Here is a 22,803-nt window from a genome sequence, read left to right on the forward strand (position 1 = left end):
ACAGCTGATGCAATTTTATCATGAATGACTTGAATGACTTGCTCGTGGATTCCCGGAGGAATAGGAATGTTGCGCAATGCCCAAGGGACATGCTGCTGATAGGGAATTCAAATTGGCTCGAAATATTTGTCACTAAATTTGCCTTTTTCGGATTCATCCCAAGCAAATGCTTGCTCATGGAGAAGGAGGATGTGATTGAACAGCTTCACCTCCTCCTCCCAGAGAAACCCATCCCTGTTGATGTTAAGGTCTTGCTGTCATTCCTCCATATAACATGATCCACTAATGAAGTCCGGTGAGTGAAAGGGGAGTGATGGGAGGTTCTGCATGGGGTTATGGGGAATGCACTGCATGATCCGAAACTCGTCAGCCAGTATTCCTGGAACAGACTTGACATGCTTGTCAACCTTTTTATATCCATAACCATGGACTACGGCCTTGTGCTCTATCTGGAATGCACCAGGGGCCACTGCAGGTGCAGTCACACTGCTGACCATTCCAATATCACAAAAAGATGAGGAAAGGGTATAAAGAATGTGGGGCTCTTCGATTTGCAATGAGACGATGCGAGGAAATAATTCTTGAGAGGAAGAGAGAGAGGAAACTGAAGCTGCAGAGGAAGAGAGAGAGGAAATTGGAGCCATAGAGGAAGAGAGAGAGGGAACCGAAGCCCTAGAAGAAGAGAGAGAGGAAACCAAAGACGCTAATTCTGACACATGGAGAACTCTACCATCCACAAGGAACCACTCCCCGATGTGTCCTGTCATTTTAAGGGTATCGCTAGCACGCTGGTGCCTGTTCATTGTGGACCCTCCTCAGATCAAGCCCGACTCCTCGAGTCTTAAAAACCCATTCCTGGAGGTGGCATCGGCCGTGGCCTCGGGCGATGCTCGTGAGTGGGAAGTGTGACTACTTGACGCATGTTAGGGTCACGCAGAGTAATGTGTTGTTTGCCATTGGTGAAATCGAGCGTCTTGCATGCTGTCAAGGTAAAGAACGGCCGGCCCAAGAGTACCTCGAATGGAGCATCATTTAGAACATGGGCCGGAAGATACAGATCCATCTCACCAAACCCGAACTGAATGTTAGCGAGGTGTCTGAGCATCTGGTTGATACCCATGTTAGCCGATTCCATGTTGAGTGTTTTCTCAGACTGCAGCACTGACCCGATGTATTTCCAGATGTCCCGTCGCATTGTGATGATCTGTGAGCCTTGCTCAAGGATACATTTCACCGATTCCTTGCCTTCAATCAGGGCGTCAATTGCTCGCAATGGAAGAGAATCATCGGCCACCACGAGTGGTCTGCTGCCATTGCTCACATCCACTAAGAGAGCCTCTGCAACCTCCTCGCCATCCGCAGCCTCGAAGCTTCCCATCGTCACTACTCGCTTCGCAGTAATCTCCTCCTTTTCAAGCTTGCAGATCTTCGGGCACAATGCCATCAGTTCCCGATGCATTAGCGAGATGTGGACTTCATTTTGGATGTGCTCAAATATATCCTGCACATTCACCTTGTCTTTCACTGGCATCTTATAGCTGTACTGCATAGCCCGGCTTCCTGGAGATGCCAGAGATGCCTTCACACCTCCTTTCAGCACCACAGACAGATCCGACGCCGGCTTGACAATTGATGCCGGGACCTGGGAGGCCGGAACACTGGGAGGACACTTTGCAGACTTCCCTGCAGCATTGTCATCGAACCGAACAGTCTTTTTCTTCGGAGCCACGCCGGCTTCTAGTACTGACATCACAGAGTCGTCGAGACATTTCTCAATGTATGCAGAGGACATTTCTTTGGGGTTAAGTGCCTCCTTCGCAATCTCCCATAGGCTGACCATATGCAGAGGCTGGTCACGCTCATCCCTGGAAGCATTGGGTGGAGGCGCTGCGGACAGCCCCGGACCATTGCTGAAAAGGTTCCCAGGATACATATCGTGCCACGCATCAACATGCTCCGCCATGCTACGTCCTGGTAGGTCACGAGGAATGAACTGTCCATTCAGGAGAATGATCCTACTGAGTGCATCGTGATTAATCTTCCGCACCCTGATGTAGTCCTCGATCTGCGGACAGTTCAGTTGTGGGCAGCACTTTTGTATATAATATCCCCACGAAGTGCCAGTTTTATTGTGCACGCCATGGTCTGTATTGTATTGTACACAACGTAACCAGATTGTACATTGTAAATGATATTGTAATTGTAAATGATATTGTAATTGTAAATGAAGAAGGGCAGATTGTATACAATTACAATTGTACAAAATAAACTGCACTCAGCCAGGATTGAACCCTTGACCTCCCAGCACATGCTTACATAAGCACATGTGACATGCACACATCCAAATCCTTATCTGTCTTTTAAACTCAATTCTATATAAGGCTATTGCCTCTACTAAAAAATGTTATAATATTGTAATAAAGCTATAATAAAAATGAACTACATATTTGTAGATGGTTAGATCATCAGTAATAAGTATAATGTAGTAGTTCTTACAAAACACTATAACATTTTTTAGTAGAGGCAAGAGCCTTATATAGAATTGAGTTTGAAAGACAGATAAGGACAAATGGCTTAGTTGGATGTGTGCATGTCACATGTGCTTATGTAAGCATGTGCCGGGAGGTTAAGAGTTCAATTCTGGCTGAGTGTAGTTTATTTTGTACAATTGTAATTGTATACAATCTGCCCTTCTTCATTTACAATTACAATATCATTTACAATGTACAATCTGATTATAATGTGTACAACAATGTACACAATCTGGTTATAATGTGTACAACAATGTACACAATCTGGTTATAATGTGTACAATAATATATACAATCTGGTTACTTTGTGTACAATACAATACTGACCACTGCGTGCACAATAAAGCTGGCACTTCATGGGGATATTGTATACATTGGGGCTGCCTACTAGTGGATATCGCGCCAACTCGCTGGTTCATCGCGCCGACTTATCGGTGTCGCATGATGGTCGCAACCCCTTGTTTTGCAAATCTCATTCCTTTTATCGTTCGACTTTCCCCCTTCAAGACCTCTACCTTTGTGCTGGACCGGAGATGCTGTTAGAGTGTTCCATGTGGTCCAGGACAAGTAACATATGTTTTCTTTTGATTTTCCTCTACTTTACCGTTCTTCTTTGTCGCTAATGTATGACATTTACGTCTCCACTCTCTTTACCTATTTTTCCATTGGTCCTAGACCATTGTGACTCTCTCCGATGTTAAGATCCATCTTTCAACATTTCGTGACTTTTGCATTTCACTTCCCCATTTTCCCCTCTATAAATACCTGCTGTATCTAAGTCGATTATCCTCGAAAACCAGTAGAAGACTTCCCCCTTCACTTCAGATCACTGAGAAAACTGCGTTTACTGTGATAGCAACTTTGAACTGCGATATACCCCACTGCGACATAGTGACATAGTGAGACTGCTATACTTCGAGACTGCATACTGCGACTGTGATAGCGAACTGCGACACTGCGATAGCGACATAGCGATATAGCGATAGCGACCTGCATTAGTTTTAAATCCGACTTTTGCGTTAGACTGACTGCGACTTCATCAAGATGACGAATACTGCATTCCCCCATAGCGTTCTACCCCCACAGATAGTTTCCTTGCCCTTTGCGATTTAGTTCATCTTTGCCTACGAGTTTGGCAATTACATCGCCACTTTAGCTTCCTACCTTCGACTTTCGCGACTTTGTCATAGATTGTCGCCCGACTTTGCATGTACATCGTGAACCATCATTTCTTCATGGGTTGCATCCCCCTTTGGCTTAGGTCGAGGTTCTGGGACCCACTTGCTTTATTTTACAGTTGCGACGCCCATCCCTCACACACAGATTGCCCCTGCTTCTTGTTTGTTTTAGTGGGGTTTAGGTGTTTGTGTCTGTGCATTCATCAATGCTCCTACTCATTCCAAGTGATCCTCCATCACCGAACTCACCCGAGCACCTAATAAGGATCTGCCTGCCTCGGAGGCATCTCCCATCCCAAAATCAATCTCTCATCCATGGATGCCAGCATCATTCTTCGCAATACACCCTTGCGGAAGTGCTTCTTCGCATTGAGATCTTTACTGAGCCCTTCGATCCGATACTGTGGAAGGCATGGGCAGTCCGGATGCATGTCCTGCTGGTGAGGCTCCTGTGAGCATATGTTCCTTCACTGTCTGGTCCTCACACGTCCCTCAGCACCAGTGGTGGCCACCATTGTATTACAATTGCCCACAACACTGGGCAGGCCATTGTGCACAACTCACCAGCCATTGTAATTGTAATAACACTGGGCACATTGTAATACAATGGCAATTACAATGCTGGCCACATTGTAATTGGAAAAAGAACTGTTCACAGTAAGAGTTGAACTCCTGACCTCATGACCGGAGTTTTGCTTATATAAGCTACACAAGACACATGCTTTAACCACTACACTATTGATGCTTGCTGTTACTTCAACCTCAATTGTAAATAATGAGTCTGTCCACTACAATATAATATACAAGCTTCTAATGCACATTTTAATATTATATCTAATACTATTACTTTAAAGAATTAGAAAAAGAGATAAACAAGTAAGAGAACATAAATAGACACTATAATAGTATTTAACAAAGAGTTAAGAAAGGAACAGTAACAAGTGTTAGTATTTGTAATAGAAGCTTGTATATTATATTGTAGTGGACAGTCTCATTATTTACAATTGAGGTTGAAGTAACAGCAAGCATCAATAGTGTAGTGGTTAAAGCATGTGTCTTGTGTAGCTTATATAAGCAAAACTCCGGCCATGAGGTCAGGGGTTCAACTCTTACTGTGAACAGTTCTTTTTCCAATTACAATGTGGCCAGCATTGTAATTGCCATTGTATTACAATGTGCCCAGTGTTATTACAATTACAATGGCTGGTGAGTTGTGCACAATGGCCTGCCCAGTGTTGTGGGCAATTGTAATACAATGGTGGGAACCACAGCTGCCCTCAGGTCTTCATGGTCCAAGCCCAGTCTGAAGCGGCCAGCGTGAGGATCATCCTACACGATATTCCTGTCCTTGCCCAAGTGGAAATACATCTTGTGATGGCTCGCACTGTGGAAGCTGGTCGTCGGATGGTTTCTTGGATTGCTGACCACCTTTCTGCTGTCATTCCTCATGGTTTGACTGCACGCATTCTGTACAATGACCCCGCTGTCCGCGAGGACTTTGGTTTGGGTCACCCACCGGATGGTCTCCCTGACATTGATGCGCAGTCGTCCTACCCCCATTTCCCTGGAATCGTGTTCCTTAGTTTTGCTTTATTGCCTTCAGGAACCTTGCACCTTCGGGTTGAGACATTGTGCAACACGGCTCACGAACTGTATGATGTCATGCGCGGGATCACCGGTAGATGCGAGTTGGCAGATGGTACTTTGAGGCGGTTACAGATCATATTTGAGGAGTTAGAAATAGCATTCGGGCTCATAGCATTCCCTCCTCTGATAACCAGCTTCCAATTGCTGTCGGACTAGAGTCCATTGTGTAGCACCCTGTGGTATCTCTGAAATGTGAGACCACTTCGTGGGTGTGATTCCCGTCTCAGCATGCTATGCATCCCTTCAGCGCTTCTGCATCTGGCGACCATTTTAAGCATCGACAGCAACCCAGGGTAATTTGAAGCACTCACAATGGGCAGCGCCAGATATTCATCAATTCTATTCTGACCAAGATTCTTCATCAACCATTCAGCCAATTCCCATTCTTCCTGATCCTTGAAAGGTGCGTATTCACTTGCGTTGGCTTCGTGTACTCGCTCATGATAAGTTGCAAACACCATCTGGCCATGTGCATGGGCAGTCACCACAGCATGGTGTGTGTACTCCTCATAGAAGCGCCCTGATAGTATGTTATCTTCATCAACTGTGTCTTCAACCCGTGCACACTTTGAAGGTGGTTCTGGTGCCAGATCATCACAGGCCTGCAGAGAAGGCTCACGAGCCAGAGGAGGGATGAAGGTGTCAAAAGAAGCAGGTTCATTGCCGATAGCATTCACAGATTTTTCCGCTATGTCAGCTGCCCCCAGCCTGTGCACACTGGGCATCATACTCTCCTCATCCTCGTCCCCTCCCCCCTCCTCCTCCATGTTCAATACAGAGACACCTGCTCTTTGCATGATTGTTTGTTCCCACTTGCAGCGACACGCAGTGCAGTTCATGATATGTTTTTTCACACCAGCCAAGATCAGTAACTCCTTCAAGCAGAAATTACAGCGGTGAGAACCTGACATTTTTGCATAGGAAGCTACTGGATGCAAGGCCAGAACAAGAGCAGAGGGCAATGTACATGGCCTAGAGGATGCTCCGACAGGAGCCTCACCCTGTGCCCTATTGTCCCCCCTGTTGATATGGTGGGCCGAGCCATGGTGACAAATGCCTTGGAGTCCAATTTGCAATGATGTGACTTTGTTGAACCACATTCAACAGAGCGCAATAAGGTTTATACTCAATGTATTGTTTACGCATTCTTTGTATGTTCATTTCGGATAAGTACTTGCATGAGTTCTCTAATCTCCATCTACTCCTCCATCCTCAGGACCACTCGCAGTCACAAAAAAATGATCCTTTACACCTCTGCCCCATCTCAAATCCACCATTGACTCTCTATATGTCTACTCAGACCACTCATGTAACTTCCGGATGTCATCATCATCTGACGGAGAAGGAGAACCAGCGCAGTGAGTGTAGTACTATGTTCATCCATAATTACCTCTCATTTTTGTCATAGTGACCGAAAGGGAAGACACCATTTGCTGCAAGGCTGACAAGTTCAAGAAGAGTGACAAGGCTGACTGTCGTGCTCACCTATGTCAACAGGAGGCAGACAGCGAAGAGGTCGACAAAGAGAAATTGATTGTGAGTGATATTGATGGCACCGAAGACAATATGGTAATTAATTCATTGCATCCAGCTGGTTTACCACCTGATTTTTCTTTTGAGTTTACCAAAAGGACTGTGACTACTAAGCTGTCAGCAAAGAAGTCCTTGGCCTACTGCTTTGAGAAAGTCCCTCTTGCTTCAGTTAACAATAAGGGACCCAAGCGTGGTGGTATATTTTGCACGTTAGCTATTTGGACGTTACTAATGATTGCATTTATTTACCTGAAGATGTTCCCATGCTTGTGTCCTCAAGTGATGAGGACAATGATGTTGTGCCTGTCATTCCCCGCTGCATCTTGCCAAGGAAGAAGGTAATGCGCGCACTCATTGATGATACTGAGAATGCTACCACCATCACTCCTGTCGCCATGTGCATGGCCAAGAAGCATCCTTGCGATGATGAGGATGAAGACAACGACAATGACGATGGTCTTTTGAGCCCCAAATATCAGAAGTCAACTGATGGCCCGAAGTGCCCGAGGGTCAAGGATTTTGACAATTTTATGCAGGAGGTTCTTGTGATCACCATTTCTGTTTTTCAGTGCAAGGTCAGTAGCAAGGGTCCATTTCCAGACACCAGCACCTTTGAGACCGAGATGGCACAGCGGTGATGTCAGTTATTGAGGATAATCTTTAGTGCTAATAAGCACGAAAAAAGAATTAACTTCTCCATCTCAAACTGGAGATGATCTTTTTGGATTATCTTTGAAGAATTTTTAAGATAATCCTAAGGATAATCCAAAAGATTATCTGAGTTTAAAAGATATTTTTAAACTTGCCACCAGCCAGGATTGAACTCTCAACCTTGAGAGATAATCACATGATCATGTGACACCAGACACTTTAGCCATTACACCATATGTTCTTGCAAGCTTACACTCATGTGTGATATATATAAGAGATTTTGCTAAAGGGACTTAGGCAAATTCTTTCTACATGAGCATAACTAAGTGGAACTCAAGGCAAAGCTTTGGTTATAATAACATCTTTAGTACATACTTTATAATGCAATCACATTGTTATTTCATCTTAAAAGACTGTGATTATCAATTTCAAGTTCAGAAAATGAATCTTTAACAGTATCCATAAGGTGAACAGTAGTTTAAAATATATATGCAAAATTAATATATAGGTATTGTAATATAAACAATAGTATAGACTGTATGAAATGTCACTATAACATTCTTTGTCTTGAGTTTTACTTAGTTATGCTCATGTAGAAAGAATTTGCCTAAGTCCCTTTAGCAAAATCTCTTATATATATCACACATGAGTGTAAGCTTGCAAGAACATATGGTGTAATGGCTAAAGTGTCTGGTGTCACATGATCATGTGATTATCTCTCAAGGTTGAGAGTTCAATCCTGGCTGGTGGCAAGTTTAAAAATATCTTTTAAACTCAGATAATCTTTTGGATTATCCTTAGGATTATCTTAAAAATTCTTCAAAGATAATCCAAAAAGATCATCTCCAGTTTGAGATGGAGAAGTTAATTCTTTTTTCGTGCTTATTAGCACTAAAGATTATCCTCAATAACTGACAATGATGCCGTTGGACACCTTTCCACCTCACCGCGTACTCGCAACAGAGCCAAGCTGCTCTCTTGTGTCTGCATTGCACTCTCCCTCAAACCCTCAGTTAGTGCCTGAAGCCCCATCTTCCTCTCTAGTTCAATCCACACCCTTATCAACATCACCATCTCTGGCCGCCTCATCTCCAGGAGCTGGATCCCATCCTTGTCACTGCGTGGATCATCTTCGACATCACCGTCTCTGGCTGAACCAACTGCATGTTTGTTGTCTCCGGATGCGGACTTGTCCTCTTTTTCAGTTGAATCTGCACCCACACCATCAACTGTCCTCCCTGTAATGATAACAGCTGTGTCATCTCCATCGGCACGCATAGACATGGTCAGCTCGGCTGCAGATGAAGATGCAGCTCCAGTACTGGTGCACAAACATTATCCAGCAACTCAGAAGTGCCTCAACCCTGTCCTTCCAGCACTAATGGAAGCAGCAAATGTGGACATGGAGTCTGGTACTCCGTCTTCTAAATCAGGCCATCCTGCTTGAACACATGTTGCACCCAAGCAGGCCGATGCCAATTGGTCCTGCAGCGGGAAGAAGCAACCCATCATTGCTTTGGGATGGGAGAATAGAGAGTCTGAGCCCGCAACGTTGCGTAGAGGGAAACAGGTTGCAGATGGGCAGCAAAGGTATGTACAGATGATTATTCATAGCATTGATGATACTGACATGTCTCAGTAGGCCGGCAATAAACAGGAAAAGGTACTAATGCATGACAAAAGTGAGATAGCGAGTGCAAGTGGCGTAGCTTTGGCGACTGATAGTAACAGTGTTTCTTAGTGATTTCATTACTATTCGTAGTTTAGTAAGCCTTGAAGTAGATACTTTTAAGAAAGAATATATACATTTGCAGATTGTGCTCATTGTAAAAAAACATGCAACTCTGTGTAATTCATGCAAGGCAGACGTGCTTACAGTCGTACTTAGTAGAATTCTCAGGAGGCTGATGTATCAATCTTCGGTAGATACAACAGGCACAGGACACTTAGCATGGCAGACCACTTGTGATACATCAAAATATATTGACTACCACTAGCTGATACTTCATCCTTTGTACCATAACTTGTTTACAAACTTCAAACTGTAAATTATGAATGACATTACATAGCCGGCATTGAGCAGACTGCCTATGGTCCGGCAGGAACAAACACAGTAAACACACCTAAGAACAAATGACAGGCACATAGCATACAAGAGAGACAGTGAGGCTACAGTTTAGGAACAGGATAGTGGAGGCAACGAGCAGGAGCAAAAAGTGGTGGCCAATTATGAGAAGAGGCGGTGGCCAATTATAGTAAGAGGCGGCAGCACAAAGGAACCGGCAGGACCAGATCCATATCTAAGATTACAGATGCCTCATTGTCAGATCAGATCATCGATAGATCCAGGGGACTGGGTTCACGCGGCCCAACAAGAGGGGGGCGATGGGAGAATCATCGACACCGTCCTCTCTAAAATTCGAGGACCCCGAGAACTGGGGTAGGGAGAGCCACCTTCCACCAATGGATGGCACACGGGCGCCACCTCAAACTCCATGTCCTCGGATTGGGAGCACTGGGGCCGACGCATTCAAGCATGACGCGTTCGACCATTAGCTACATAGCAGGCGGTTACAGCTGGTATACAGCTATATAATAGGAGTGGCTGTTACTTGTGAATATTCTATAATACATATATATAAGATCAGCCCATCATTTCTGTTTCTTGACTGAACCCTGTCCCACAGTAGCAGCTGTGATTGTGTCTGAGCGTCCGCACTTTAGAACACTAGTAGTTGCGTGTTGGGGTCCAGAGGCCGACGTGGTTGATTTCAGCACAGACAAGGAAGGTTTCACTGAAATTTTATCCGGTGGTATTCCAAGCCTCTCTTCCTCTTCATGTGTAATGGTCATGGAGCATACCAATTTATGTGGCAAAGGGGCTCCATGTGATATGCCATCCTCCGAGAACCCAGGGTGATGAGTGCAAATGTGTTCAGGCATGTTGTACTTCCAGACTGCCGTCAATAGACTGCCCTGGGTTGCAGTACAGCCCGGAATGGTACAGAGAATAGGAATGTTCGTTGACGGTGTTGAGCCCGAAGACAAGAGGGCAGGTTGATACTTGAATTTGAAAGCATGTTGGCATTGACTCTGTGCTTGCGGGTTTTTGCCCTTTGTGACAAACACTTCGGAGCAATCAATAATACCGGAACAGCCACAGAATCCACACGGCATGGACCCGATCTACATGAACATGAGATTGTAGTGCAGGCAGCCACAGAACGTGCGCAAACTCACTGGCGATCCTTGGAGGACTTCGGGAATACCACGTAGCATCTTGAGAATGTGCTTCCCGATGTGTGAACAGATCTTCCTCTGCTCGACAATGCTCAAGCACTGGTAGCACCTGAACTTTTGATTCTTGTGCATGCATGTAGCTTCGACCTCCGCTGATGCCTGGTCTGATATCAATGTGGCTTCACCTGGCATGTATAGTCAGCATGCATGTAGGTAAATGACTGCAATGAGAGTTACCTTGGGCATTCCGATATGGAAATGAGTTGCTGCTTTTGAACTTCGGGAGCAATGCCAGTGCCTGGTGTGACTGAATGGTGCCCCACAGTGCTGTAATAATGGTGTAGAGTTCTTCATTGGAAAGCTCCCAAGTGAGAGAAAGACCGTTCAGCTTGACAAGCTCAGTGGAAGGAAGGCGGTGGACTGCCGTGAAAATGTGTGGACTGATGGGCTCACAGAGGTAGCTGCATACTTTTATTACTATCATCTTACATGCAAATTTCCCCGTTGGTGCAGTCTTTGCCATGACAAGATCGAGCTTGACAAAATTCCCATTCCACAGCCAATCGGGACCCGCCAAAGACGAATTGTCAGGGGCAGGAGTATCTGTTAGTGTCGATGTCTGTGAGAAATTGGGATCCTCGTTTGACGCAGGACCCATCTTCTCACTGGCAGGCAGACACAAACCCACTTCAACCATCTCAAGTACCTGTCCGATGAGTTTGATGCCAGATGCAGGGAACGATAGACTTTGATCGTCCACACTAGTGGTGCGCATGCTCTTCTCCTCGATAGCGATGCATTTCAATATTACCAGTGCGACATGATCCCCACAAGTGATCATGGTGGAAAACAGGTCACCGAGGATGAATGCATCTGGGGATGTTATATTGTTCGAGTTCAAACTCATAGGCTTGATATCTGATGTATATCCATGTACACGCAGGATGCGCTCGTGAGATTTGCGTGCGTATTCCGGTGTGATAACTAGACGACAGATCGATGCTTTGTGTATCTTCCTACCATCAACTTCCAGCCAAGGGGATGGATTGATGGTATTAGCAGGAGAGGGAAGGCAGCCTTCGGGTGGCTCATCCAGGATGTCTTCAAGCTCAACTCCATCTCCAGAATCGCAATGGCTTCCGAGTCATCTTCAAGTGGCTCAATGGCTCACTGGTTGTAATATCGTAGAGTCGCAGGGCACAGAGCTGGCAGCACTATCAGGAGGAATTGTGAAGGGATCAAGGGTCTGAGGCATGGTGGGTTCAGGAGAATGACTCAGAGCTCCCGCGGTCGGCTCAGGATCCATGGATCTGTCAGGCTCATCTGAGACATCAGGATATTTGCCATCACCGAATGGCTTAAGCATGTCGAGGTTCCGATCAGCATCAAACAGAGAACCAAAGTCAGGCTTAATATTGACTTTCACCAGAATCTCTACAGCGGCCAAGTGGCCATCGCGCCAAGCAGATTAGAGATTGACGCTGTTTGCAGTCACGTCGCTGGTCCATGACTCAGGATTAAGGTGATCTGCCTTCTCTGTGCATGTTACTTTCAATTGCCGATGGCCAGGATCCAGTTCGGGGTGGGCAGTGAGGACCGCAGATATGTCAAGGCTTGCAGCTAGGTGCTCTGACAATTCTTTGATATTAAAGTTGGGATGATGGCCACCTTGCATGCATGTATAACCAAACAGAGTTTCTAGATGATCATCTCCTGTCAAGAACAGATAAAATGGCCGAGTGCCATTAGTGTCCTGTTGTTTTGCAATGCAAACAATCCCACTTTTCACAGTCATCTGAGTGTCACTGTAGAGCTGGGGTGGCATAAAATTGACTCGGTACTCGCGGAAAAGGATGACTGATATGTGGCAGAATTTGCTCAGCGATGTAACCTCTTGAGTGATGCTCCAGTGCAGCTGAATGTAGGCATCTACAAAAGCTGTGAACAGCTCTCCTATTACTGCAATGACCTGGATATCCTTGAGCTCAGAAGGTGTACATCCATCAGCAGGGAGAGTAGCTATTGTAGCGACTGCCCGGATGAGGTCAATGGCCCGCGGCACATCCTGAGCATCCGCAGGATTCATCAAAAGCTGAATAGTATGTTTGGACAAAGCACTATTGTGTCGCAAGTGGTGTACGAGTGTGTCGTGATTGACAATAGTGTCACTGACCACCATGCCCTCATTTGTCCGCAGGAGATGGGCCATTCCTAGAAAGTATCATTGTAAGTACGTCATGGCTGCGACAGTGACTTGGCTCATGCTTGATCTCATGCTTCCAGTCAAAATCCCCAGTGATATCACCATCGCCTACATACAGATTAAACTCAGACATATTACTGAGGTACTTGTATAGCTTGTGTTTCATGTCAATCTCGTGCTTTATGAATAAACGGTGTACCATTGCCCATCAGCCAGCATCCCCATCAGATGCAAAGGTCCAGATCTGCCCAAACATACTCACGTACTGCTCTTCCCAGCACCCAACCACACACATCAGAAGAACCCCTGACTCATCTGGAGTCTCCTGCTTGCAGGTAGACAATACTACCACTGGAAAGGCTCCCCTGAGCTCCGTACTAAAGGAGCTGATCGCAATAACTGACACTTCCTTCCCATAGTGGACCGTGCCTTCATCGAGAGTGGTAGCCAAGTTGACTGCACTCTTGAATGTCGTCAGACATGTATTGACAGATGAGGAGTGTTCCCTACAGAACCCACCAACTGTGTCCACATGAGGAAAGTAACAGGCAACCTCCTCTTGGTTCACTTCATCCCACATCACAGACATACCACTGTGAGGTCGAATGTCATTGACACGCTCCATGTGTACAGCAAAGATCTTCTGCATATTAAAGTTGATCTCCTGCTCTGTCGGAAAACCTAACGATGGCATTAGGCATGTAAAGTGTTTCACGCGATGAATGGCCCTAATTGAGGGGAGCCCGAAGTGATGGTTAAGGGCATACAGAAGTTTGTGGCCTCCGAGATGCAGGACAAGCAATGCTATGTCCATCCCAGTGTCATCGTTGGCACGAGCATGATATACGTGCTCAAGTGCCTCTTGAATTCGACCGACAAGAGCACTCATGCTCATCTTCTCCTTCAGTCCTTGTCGGACCAGATGTTGGATACGTGGGACATCGCCAGTAGCAATAGCCATAGTTAGATGGCGGGCATCATCTAACTTCCTTAGTACTGAGGGATGCGGCGAGCAAAATTGAGTGCCTTTGTTGATCATCAATTTCTGTTCTGCACTCATATGAGACCACTTGCCTGCAACTTCAGCTTGTTAATAGTGTCATCTCGTTCCTGAAGCATTGTACGCAGTTGCTCATGCATAAGGTACTTGTGATTCATGTGAGGCTCTGCGTGCATGGCTAAGGCTCCAAGGTGGGAAATCTTGTCATGTGCATTTGCGCATTCATGGCAAGGTTGACCTGGAGATGCCACAGTGGAGGTGCAGTCATCCGATCGGACACAAAAACTGATTCCATCTTGGTCCACGGAACAGAATCGTACCCAATGTTGAGTGCATAATGCTGGAAAGGATAGCTTTCAAAAAATCGATCCTTTGGCCATTCCAGAGGTACCCCTGTGCATAGATTTGCTGCAGCCATGGAAGCATCGACATGCTGAGGTTGCACTGACACTTGCAAAGTTGTGACAAAAGGTGCTGCTACTAGCGAGAACTCTCACTCTAAGGGAATGGACACAGGATGATTTGAAGATAACAATGCAGGGTCATGGCTGGAAAATTCCCATGTGGGCAAACCGACATGTGAATCACAATCAGAGTCGGAAGAGCTGTTGCATACAATCACGTCACGAAGCACACTGCATGCATGACATTGTTGCTCACCAATTATCATACACATCATATTCTTGAAAATCGGTTGCCGTCATGACCTTGAACTTGAGACATGGTCCAGACCCATTGAGAGAGGGTGTTGGTTCTGCCGCAAGAGTGCCATTCTGATGAGGGGCGATGATTGGAAACAGAGCATGTTGTGCCTCCTGCGCACAACGCATCTCAGTACTCTGGTTATATGGTTTGCAATGCCGGCCTTGCATGTGAGCCACCAGAGGCCCTGTGTTCTGGCCACGAGACCCTGTACCGATCCACTTTGCACAGTTCGGGCACTGCACATGTGTCCTCCCATCAGCATCCAATGCCCAAGACAGGTTTTCGACGCCCAATTTGAGCGCTGGCTCTTGATGTGTGACTGAGTGTGCGAGTGATGCTGATGGGATGAATAAATCATGCAGTGGAGGCCGCGATGTATGGTATATAGGGGCACATTGCTGGATGAGTGCCAAAATAGGCCTCGAAGCCGGTGCAGATGATGCTGAGTGGGGCAATGCATTCTGCTCGTCCGAGTTCAGTAAACATCCTTTGAGAGAGGTTGCCGGACCGGCACTGACGGGACCAGGAATAGGAGAGTGTAGATGACTGAAATTATACATATTTTCTAACGGTTGTACTGGAGACACCCGTGTGGAGGTAGTAAATGAAGTCCGGGTGAGCAACGAAGGAGATGTCTCACGCAAACGCAAATGCGGCATTGATTCCTGGGGTGAGTGCCATTGCCCGAGTGTCGCTTCAAGTTGTAGTGGAGAGGTGTAACATAATGGAGTAGATGACCTGGATGAAGACGGAAGCCCACAGGACAATATCGACGTGTCGAGGAATGTCAAAGGGTGCAATCCTTCCTTCGGAGATGGATTGGAATGGTTAGCACTGGGTTCTCGAGCTCGACCTAGCAATCCTGCGGTATTGGGATACCAGATGTCAGAACCATTAAGCATGCTTAAGTAGGATTAAGATAACATTAAGATGAAGAGTGCGAAATGCGACACATCCAGTAACTAATGTCCAGAGCATGCTGTGTCTGCGTTCAACAAGCCGCGTTATATCACGTGCACTTGACTTTGCACACATCTCGCCCTGAAGCTCACACAGCACGGAAAGCGCAGGTTTGAGTACACAGAAACTACGAATACACATGTAAAAAGGCATCTCTAGTGTTTTGACCAACAAATGTGAGGAAGTTTAGGAGAGAGATGGAAAATGACGAGCTCCGGGAGGATAACACGCGGGTGGCTGAAAATGGACCCCGTACACCAGTTTCCTATCCCCCCTGCTAAGAGGTAGGTATCCCCGATTCCAATCTCGCCCCCCTCTTGCGGCCCAAGCTATCGAAGAGCAGATTGATTTGTCATATGCGCAGGCTGATATATCAGCACCTGTAAGCTCGAGCCCATTGTGGCTACTGCTGCTGTTGTATCAGGTATGAGTTAAACCTTTCATTCTTTGATATATCAATATGACATATAGGCCTGACGGGCTAGTGTGGATGGTGTTTATGTCCCAGCGGACATTTGGCGGTGAGTTCAGTAATTGTCTGTAAGGTACGACTCATTGCGGCACAAATATTGCCAGGATTGAATACTCCCCAAGGAACGTGAAGGAACTCCAGACTCTGTCGAAGACATCTCCAAAATCCAGAGGTGGGCGGAACTCCCCGGTGCAATTTACTGTGAGCGACACATTCTGAGATAAATTGCGGCCGTAAAAGTCGATAATCCAAGGCACTAGTAACAGCATCTAAATGTCCAATGTCCCGCCTACAGTGGGATAACATGACTCGATCCCGCGCACAAGGGCATACAGCGGATCTGTCCGCACACGCGCAGATAAACGCCCAGAAACTCGGAGGAGAAGAGATACAACATTGCGACGCACCGGATTGGCGCCCACGATAGTACCTACATACCTTGTGCTTCGACCTGAATCCGGGCCCAGCATCTGGGCAGCGAAGTTCTAACTCTGCAATTGGGCAAATCCATCGCAGGGACCTGCGAGGTTTTTCCAAGGCCGCGGAAAGTCAGCAGCATGGGTTCTGGACTGAGCAACTCGCTCTCCTGGTTGTGCACTCACCTGCATGAACAAGGAGACTTGAGCCAGTAGGACTCAGATACGACTGCAGGAACGAGTGCTGACCACAAGGTTCGCTCACAAGCCATGAGGCTCACCCTGTGTGTACCCTGTAAGACGTCCGACTTCGACGTCATGTGCATTACCTACAAGCGGGTCTGGAGGCTGGACGCGCTGCGGCCTGCTGCGATATTACCTTTCGAGCGGGCATGGCGGACTGCGATTACGAAGAGGGTCCAGGGCTGCCTCTTCAAGTTTGTCTGTGTCTCCCTTGGTGCTACACCGCACGACTGACATCTGCGTGTTTTGCGCATGGCAGCGATCGATATTCCATGTGCACCGTCACGCGTGATCGGGGAGTGATTTCGAGATCGAGACATTACAAAAGATTTGTCAAATTTTCCTGCACATCTCTACTATCCGATAGCAAAGATGGTCACAGAGGGTCGTTTGGCATTCTTTGGCTGTGGTGGTTGGGTGCTCCTCCTGCGGCGCCTCACCATAGTGCCAGGGGAAGCGCGCTGCTTGCCGCTCAAGCCCGCCAGAACGGGGCCGATATCGGTTCCAGGTTCCGACTGTGTGATCGTTTTCAGCAGCCGCCTATTGACTAGCAAACGGCTGTCAAGCCTGAGCACTCCAACTGAGAGGAATGAAGTTTACGGCGGTCGCGCTACGGGCAGAGAGACTCCGAGACTTGCTCGGCACAACGTCCTCGCGGGGGCAATACTGTAACGTTTCGACCATACTGTAAGTTCAGTCACGCATCACACCACACTCTGTTGTCCTGTTCACCAGGTCCACGAAGCACCCTGGTCAGTAATCGTCGTCTGTCAATACGGGACGGCAGAGGCCGGAGAAATGGGCATGCTGAGCATCAGGCGAGAGAAGAATGATGTGTAGATTTCGCGATGTAATTAAGATTGGCCACGGATGGTGTATTCAATGTGCGACCAGGACTAATTAAAAATATCTTCCGCCGTGTAGCTGGAATCGTCGCTTCCTGGTATTACAGAAACACGAGACCAAACTACTTGACACTACTTGGACCACCCACGGCTACTCCTATATGCGTCTTTGGCTGTGGCTACCTCACGCGGGCCTTTTTCCTCATGACTATTTGTCTGCTCCGTAAATTTATGTCTATTTATTGTACATCCGAGGAGCAAGCATGAGACAATCATATAGCAGCCAACCCACAAAGCCCGAACTCGATCACTCTCTGAAGAGTTACCACTCATCATTTGGCCTGCAGGGATACAGTGCACGCAGTACTTGTTCAGGACAACATAACAAATGAGTCATGATGAATGCTCACCGCTATTTAATACGAGTGTAGTAGCCGTTGCAGAACCGAGGCCACAGAGCGCGGTCCGCTGGGATATGAATGCGATCATAGATGCGCCCATCAGAGCCCTGGAACCGCATAGGCTGCCTCTGCTTGTCAAAGAGCTGCACCGTAGCGCGCCTGAACGTGTCAACCTTGTCATTCGGATTAACATGGTTTCCGCCGGCGCTGTGAATGTGTGTGATGCCAACGTTATCAAACGATAACTGTAAATCTAAGCTTGTCACGTACGCAATGATGGCGTGGTCAGCGCCCATGTCATCAAAACCAGCCTCGACACAATAATCTAAGGCGTTCTCGATGACCTCTTTCTTGTCTGCTTCTTTCAAGGTCACAATGCCCTTGAATTCATGGGTCGAGATATCACGAGGGATGTCGATGGTGGGAGTGGTCACGGTGCGCGCGAGTGTGACCCTGGTGAGTTGCCTAAGAGAGGCCATAGTTAAGACGTGGAGGTGTCTGTCTAGTGGGCGAGGGTGGGGAACGAGCGGCGGTCAAGAAATCCCTTTCAGTATATATAGGCCCCTTCTCAAAATCAGGCGACAGTTCGGATTGCGAAATCGAACGATTGGGTGAGCACCACGGGGTTCCGCATGGGCCGCTCACCTCCTGCATGCCGAAGAGATGAGGACCTACATCTCAAAACAGGACCATATCCAGCGGAGGCAAACATGTATAAGCGCTGAAATGTTGAATTCGATGCTTTTTGGTCAGAATTGATCAAGGAAATATTGACCATGATGTGGCCTTTGTTGCCATTCCGTGACCAGGAGGGGAGCAAGATCAGGGGCGGGGTACTCAGAAAGTCGGAAATTCCGCCGTCTGCGCTTGGGGGGGACGACCGGGAATTGGAAAGTCCGCCCTAGAAAGTCCGCGCCGGAGCAGAAAGTCGGTCTGAACAGGGAGAGAGGTACGTACGGTACGCCTTCCAGCGTGACCGTCTCTGCAGAGCACCCACACGGCTGTCCAGGATCCCATTAGGGTGTTGAACATTGGCGCGCTTTTAGATCTGAGCAGTGTCAAGGCAGTTCTATCACCAGAGCAATCAGGATGATATCGCATTCATATCAGCTGTTCGGTCCCGTGCTTGTTTCGAAGTTACTGGGTCTAGAGAAGCCCCGGCGAGATGATATCGCTGGCACTGCGGATGCCAAACTGGGTGAAAATCAACAGTAAAATCACTCGCCGTTTGGTTGACACTCCCCCGTTCGGCGGGTGATCTAGGGTAGAATCACCCGTTCTCCGAGGACTACATTCCGGGCAACTTCAGGGTGATGTTCACTCTGTATGAAGCAATTCACCCACTTAATGGGTGATTTTTAGCATGGTGAAGGTCACCCGTACCCGAACATCACTCGGACTCCGGGTGATTGACTTTTTTCACCCAGCAAACGGATGACTCTCACCTCCTTGAGCCTTCACAGTGTGGTCTTTGATACGCTGGCGCGCGACGTCTGGAAGTGGTGAAAGGTGGAGCGCGGGCTCTAGGTAAGCTCCAGCCCGCTTGACGACGTTGAGCGTAAGATGCAGGCGAACATAGCGAACGAGGGGCTGAAGGATTCGTAGGACATGCGCAAGGCCGCCGATAACGGCTGGAGCGGCAAGTTGTGCAAGTTCGCGATTCCCGGGACGGAACGGGGGGAGCATTACGAAGCTGTACTGGATACGTCTGCGGGCTATAACTGGGCAATAGCTGGGTACCTTCGGTTCGTTCAAATTTAAGGGCTCGGGCGATTCAAAAAAGATTATCGGTCTTGTCACCAAAGACGAGAAAGAGCACTCCGGAGACATGTTTGTCATGGCTGGTAAGTGTGAAGTTTGCTCTTGATGCTGCAGGTCTTGACTTGATCAGGTAGGTCTGCCACCCCCGTGATTGTCTCAGAAGCAAGCGAAGTGCTTGAGGCGACCGCTGGAAGTGTGCTCACCATCGCTCTCAGGTTCCTCAGCTCGAGCCAGCTCCCGAGCTTCGGCACAAGTATTCTGCTACACAGTACCTTGTTATGGTAGGACGCATTCGGGATTTCAGTGGGTGGGACGTCGGTACACGTAACATATCGTACGTATACGAGTTCCCTAGGACTGACAATGGTTGTCGAGGTCGGGTACCGGGTGACAAAAGTGCAGATTATTCCCTTCTTTAGAGCTAGATTGTCTGATAATTTCATGAACAGTACGCCACGCTCCCAGGATATTCAGTTCCAATCTCCATCCCGCTTTGTCCTCAGGTTGACGACACCTCCTGAGGTGTCTAAAATTGCCATGATGTGTGACTAGTCGAGTTGATGGTATCGAGAAGGCAAAGCACAGGGAAATGTATATATTCTATCCACCAAGATACTATCGAAGAAAATGTATCCTCGGTATAATGTGAGCAAAATATTGAAGTTATGTCAGTTTTAACCATGCCACAATCCTGCGGCCTTATGCTGTGAATGTGCGCAGGGGTGGAAGCTCGAACACCGGTTTTTGACGGCCTCAAAAATCATCGCCCAGCTCCTGCATCCATGGACTCTCGCGTACCAGTTCAATCGCGGTCGGCCGATCTGCAGGATCGATGCGCAAGCACCGAGACATGAGATCGATCGCACCGGCGACGTCGTGCTCAGGAAGTGCGAGAACCGCAGCATTTCGTCTGAAAAGGAGAGAGAAATGGACCTTAGTGACGGGTTTACAGACACGAGCAAGGTAGCCTGACGGCAGAGGAGACGTCGATGAGTATCGTACGCCGGGAGCACGGAAATCAGGCGTACCGGTTTCCATGTCAAGAAAATCTGGCGCATACTTGTACGTCTTGATCAGATTCGGTGAAAATTCCTCGCCGGTAAACTTGAGTATTTGAACCAAGTGGTAAACATCGGGCTCCATCACAGGGTGTTTACGAGGAAAGAGTGGTATGCCAAGCATGAACTCATAGACCTGTATCCCGGGCAGAGTCAGCAAAGCGAGTACCGGGAAAGCGAAATGCAAAGACAGGGGACAAACCAGGCAGCCAAAGGTCCAGATGTCGACTTTGGAGTCCCACGGACCTTGCAGTATACTCTCGGGTGCACGCAAGGTGTCCGGAGTGATATGCGATATAACCTGATGGTCAACAAACTGAGCTAGAAACACGAGGGAGTGAGTGGTATTACGGCATGCGATCGACAGAGTATAAAACACGCTCACTTACCACTTCCGAAGTCACCGATGACGAATGATGCGGAAAGAGCCTGGTCTATGGACGGCGGCGGTAAAGGCTGAGATACGGCCGCTTCGACAAAGTAGTCCCAGCTTTGTTCGGGTGGGTGTCGGCGAGAAGGACTGCTTTCAAGAAGCAGGCGCAGGTTGGCCTCGGACGTAGCTTCCGGGACGTTACACATAATGTTCGCAGCTTTCAAATCTACCGGGAGGTCAAGAGTCTGAACGCACGGACACGCCGGAAGACGCACGCACCTGTGTGCACGCAACCCGAGGCATGCAGCTCCGCCAGGCCACGAAGCGTGTCGCGTAAAATACGCTTCGCCAATGGGACAGGGAACGCCTTCGACACCGTCTGAAGAGCCTCAATATCGCCGGCCAGCACGTCCATGACTAGACATAGATGTTCGCCATCGTTAGGTTTGCCGGGATGGATGAAGTGAGAGCGGAGTGTGGCGCAGTACGCTGGTCGACCGGACTGTTGGATGTGTTCCGTGATGCATTCCATGATAGGGAGCTCTTGCATATATCCTTGAAAGTGGAGGTCGGTGGCCATGCCTTTGAGTGCTTTAATAGCCACGTAGCACTCCTCCCTGAGATGCGAAAGATGAGAAAGCCCGTGGAAATGTGCAGAAAAACACAGCGCACTCATGATCTCGCGCGAGCCATACACTTGCCTATGTGGATGAGCGGTTAGTAGGAAGCCTTTTGCTTGAAACATGAGCACGACGAACGTTCATGCCCCAACCCAGCTTTCTAAGGACCTCGTACCGATCGCCGGGACCAATCCTCTGGCCAAACTCGACCTGCAGGTACCCGTATCCCTGGTCTGCTCGTAGACCAAGCGGCTCTTCGATGAAGGTCAGCTCGACGTTCTCGACAGCGTCGGTCGACGTATCGCCCTCGGATAAGGACTTGTTCCCGGTGACATCCATTTGAGTCTGATCCAGAGGTTTGCAAAGTAGACGCCTCTGAAGAATGAAAGTACGGGAAGTAAGGGCGAGTCGTGATTTGTACAAAGTGGCTCGAGATAGAACGCGACCCAGCATATGATGGTTGGCCCTATGAATTTCCAGGAAGTGGCACTGACGCCTTGAACACAGCCTTGCCGTGGCGAAGAGGTGTGCGGAAAGCCGCGGAAACGTATGGCGTACCGTTTGTACTATGGCGTACCGTTTGTACATTAATTATTTCACCGCATAGCATATAGCATAGCATAACAATACTTCAGCATAGCATACCACCTTGCAGCATAGCATAGTAGCCTAGCGGAAATACTATTAATTAAAAATTAAAGGCTCTGCGGCATTCATACCCACAGATTTGAATCATTACCTTGGTTTGGTCAGACAACATCATGCCTGAATTCCCAGAGTTGAGATCCTTTTTGCACAAAGTCCAATCTGATCGTACCAATGGCCACTGTGAGTGGACCTTATTCCTTGCGGACTTAAGCATATCCAATTTTTGTCTTGGAGATTGTCTCTATATTTTCCCTGAATGTTTTGCACAGAACTACACCACAATGACAGTCGACTCTGATTCGTATCAGCCATTTCGAG

At 47.7% G+C, this 22,803-nt stretch overlaps 8 protein-coding genes across 8 annotated transcripts; 2 read left to right on the plus strand and 6 right to left on the minus strand.

The window, feature by feature from the left end:
* Positions 1 to 841: 841 nt before the first annotated feature.
* Positions 842 to 1,963, minus strand: SCP_0502250 (hypothetical protein; the record flags this gene model as incomplete). Its single annotated transcript, XM_027758290.1, has 1 exon — positions 842 to 1,963. One exon carries the CDS (start codon positions 1,961 to 1,963, stop codon positions 842 to 844), a length of 1,122 nt encoding a protein of 373 aa, XP_027614091.1.
* A 3,033-nt stretch (positions 1,964 to 4,996) lies between these two features.
* SCP_0502260 (hypothetical protein) lies at positions 4,997 to 5,512 on the plus strand (the record flags this gene model as incomplete). Its single annotated transcript, XM_027758291.1, has 1 exon — positions 4,997 to 5,512. One exon carries the CDS (start codon positions 4,997 to 4,999, stop codon positions 5,510 to 5,512), a length of 516 nt encoding a protein of 171 aa, XP_027614092.1.
* An 87-nt stretch (positions 5,513 to 5,599) lies between these two features.
* Positions 5,600 to 6,123, minus strand: SCP_0502270 (hypothetical protein; the record flags this gene model as incomplete). The annotated part of the gene is made up of 2 exons (XM_027758292.1): positions 5,600 to 5,614; positions 5,668 to 6,123. 2 exons carry the CDS (start codon positions 6,121 to 6,123, stop codon positions 5,600 to 5,602), a joined length of 471 nt encoding a protein of 156 aa, XP_027614093.1.
* Positions 6,124 to 6,644: 521 nt separating this feature from the next.
* Positions 6,645 to 7,527, plus strand: SCP_0502280 (hypothetical protein; the record flags this gene model as incomplete). The annotated part of the gene is made up of 4 exons (XM_027758293.1): positions 6,645 to 6,714; positions 6,765 to 6,925; positions 6,977 to 7,085; positions 7,145 to 7,527. 4 exons carry the CDS (start codon positions 6,645 to 6,647, stop codon positions 7,525 to 7,527), a joined length of 723 nt encoding a protein of 240 aa, XP_027614094.1.
* Positions 7,528 to 10,726: 3,199 nt separating this feature from the next.
* SCP_0502290 (hypothetical protein) lies at positions 10,727 to 11,621 on the minus strand (the record flags this gene model as incomplete). Its single annotated transcript, XM_027758294.1, has 2 exons — positions 10,727 to 10,965; positions 11,018 to 11,621. 2 exons carry the CDS (start codon positions 11,619 to 11,621, stop codon positions 10,727 to 10,729), a joined length of 843 nt encoding a protein of 280 aa, XP_027614095.1.
* Positions 11,622 to 18,036: 6,415 nt separating this feature from the next.
* Positions 18,037 to 18,504, minus strand: SCP_0502300 (hypothetical protein; the record flags this gene model as incomplete). The annotated part of the gene is made up of 1 exon (XM_027758295.1): positions 18,037 to 18,504. The coding sequence occupies one exon, from the start codon at positions 18,502 to 18,504 to the stop codon at positions 18,037 to 18,039; it is 468 nt and encodes a 155-aa protein (XP_027614096.1).
* Positions 18,505 to 19,444: 940 nt separating this feature from the next.
* On the minus strand, positions 19,445 to 19,711 carry SCP_0502310 (hypothetical protein; the record flags this gene model as incomplete). The annotated part of the gene is made up of 1 exon (XM_027758296.1): positions 19,445 to 19,711. The coding sequence occupies one exon, from the start codon at positions 19,709 to 19,711 to the stop codon at positions 19,445 to 19,447; it is 267 nt and encodes an 88-aa protein (XP_027614097.1).
* Positions 19,712 to 20,539: 828 nt separating this feature from the next.
* Positions 20,540 to 22,176, minus strand: SCP_0502320 (Serine/threonine-protein kinase SRPK; the record flags this gene model as incomplete). Its single annotated transcript, XM_027758297.1, has 7 exons — positions 20,540 to 20,754; positions 20,815 to 20,980; positions 21,047 to 21,165; positions 21,234 to 21,443; positions 21,497 to 21,834; positions 21,890 to 21,918; positions 21,976 to 22,176. 7 exons carry the CDS (start codon positions 22,174 to 22,176, stop codon positions 20,540 to 20,542), a joined length of 1,278 nt encoding a protein of 425 aa, XP_027614098.1.
* Positions 22,177 to 22,803: the final 627 nt, after the last annotated feature.

The sequence above is a fragment of the Sparassis crispa genome (genome assembly GCF_003851025.1).
Source record: "Sparassis crispa DNA, contig_000004F, whole genome shotgun sequence".
Lineage (NCBI taxonomy): Eukaryota > Fungi > Basidiomycota > Agaricomycetes > Polyporales > Sparassidaceae > Sparassis > Sparassis crispa.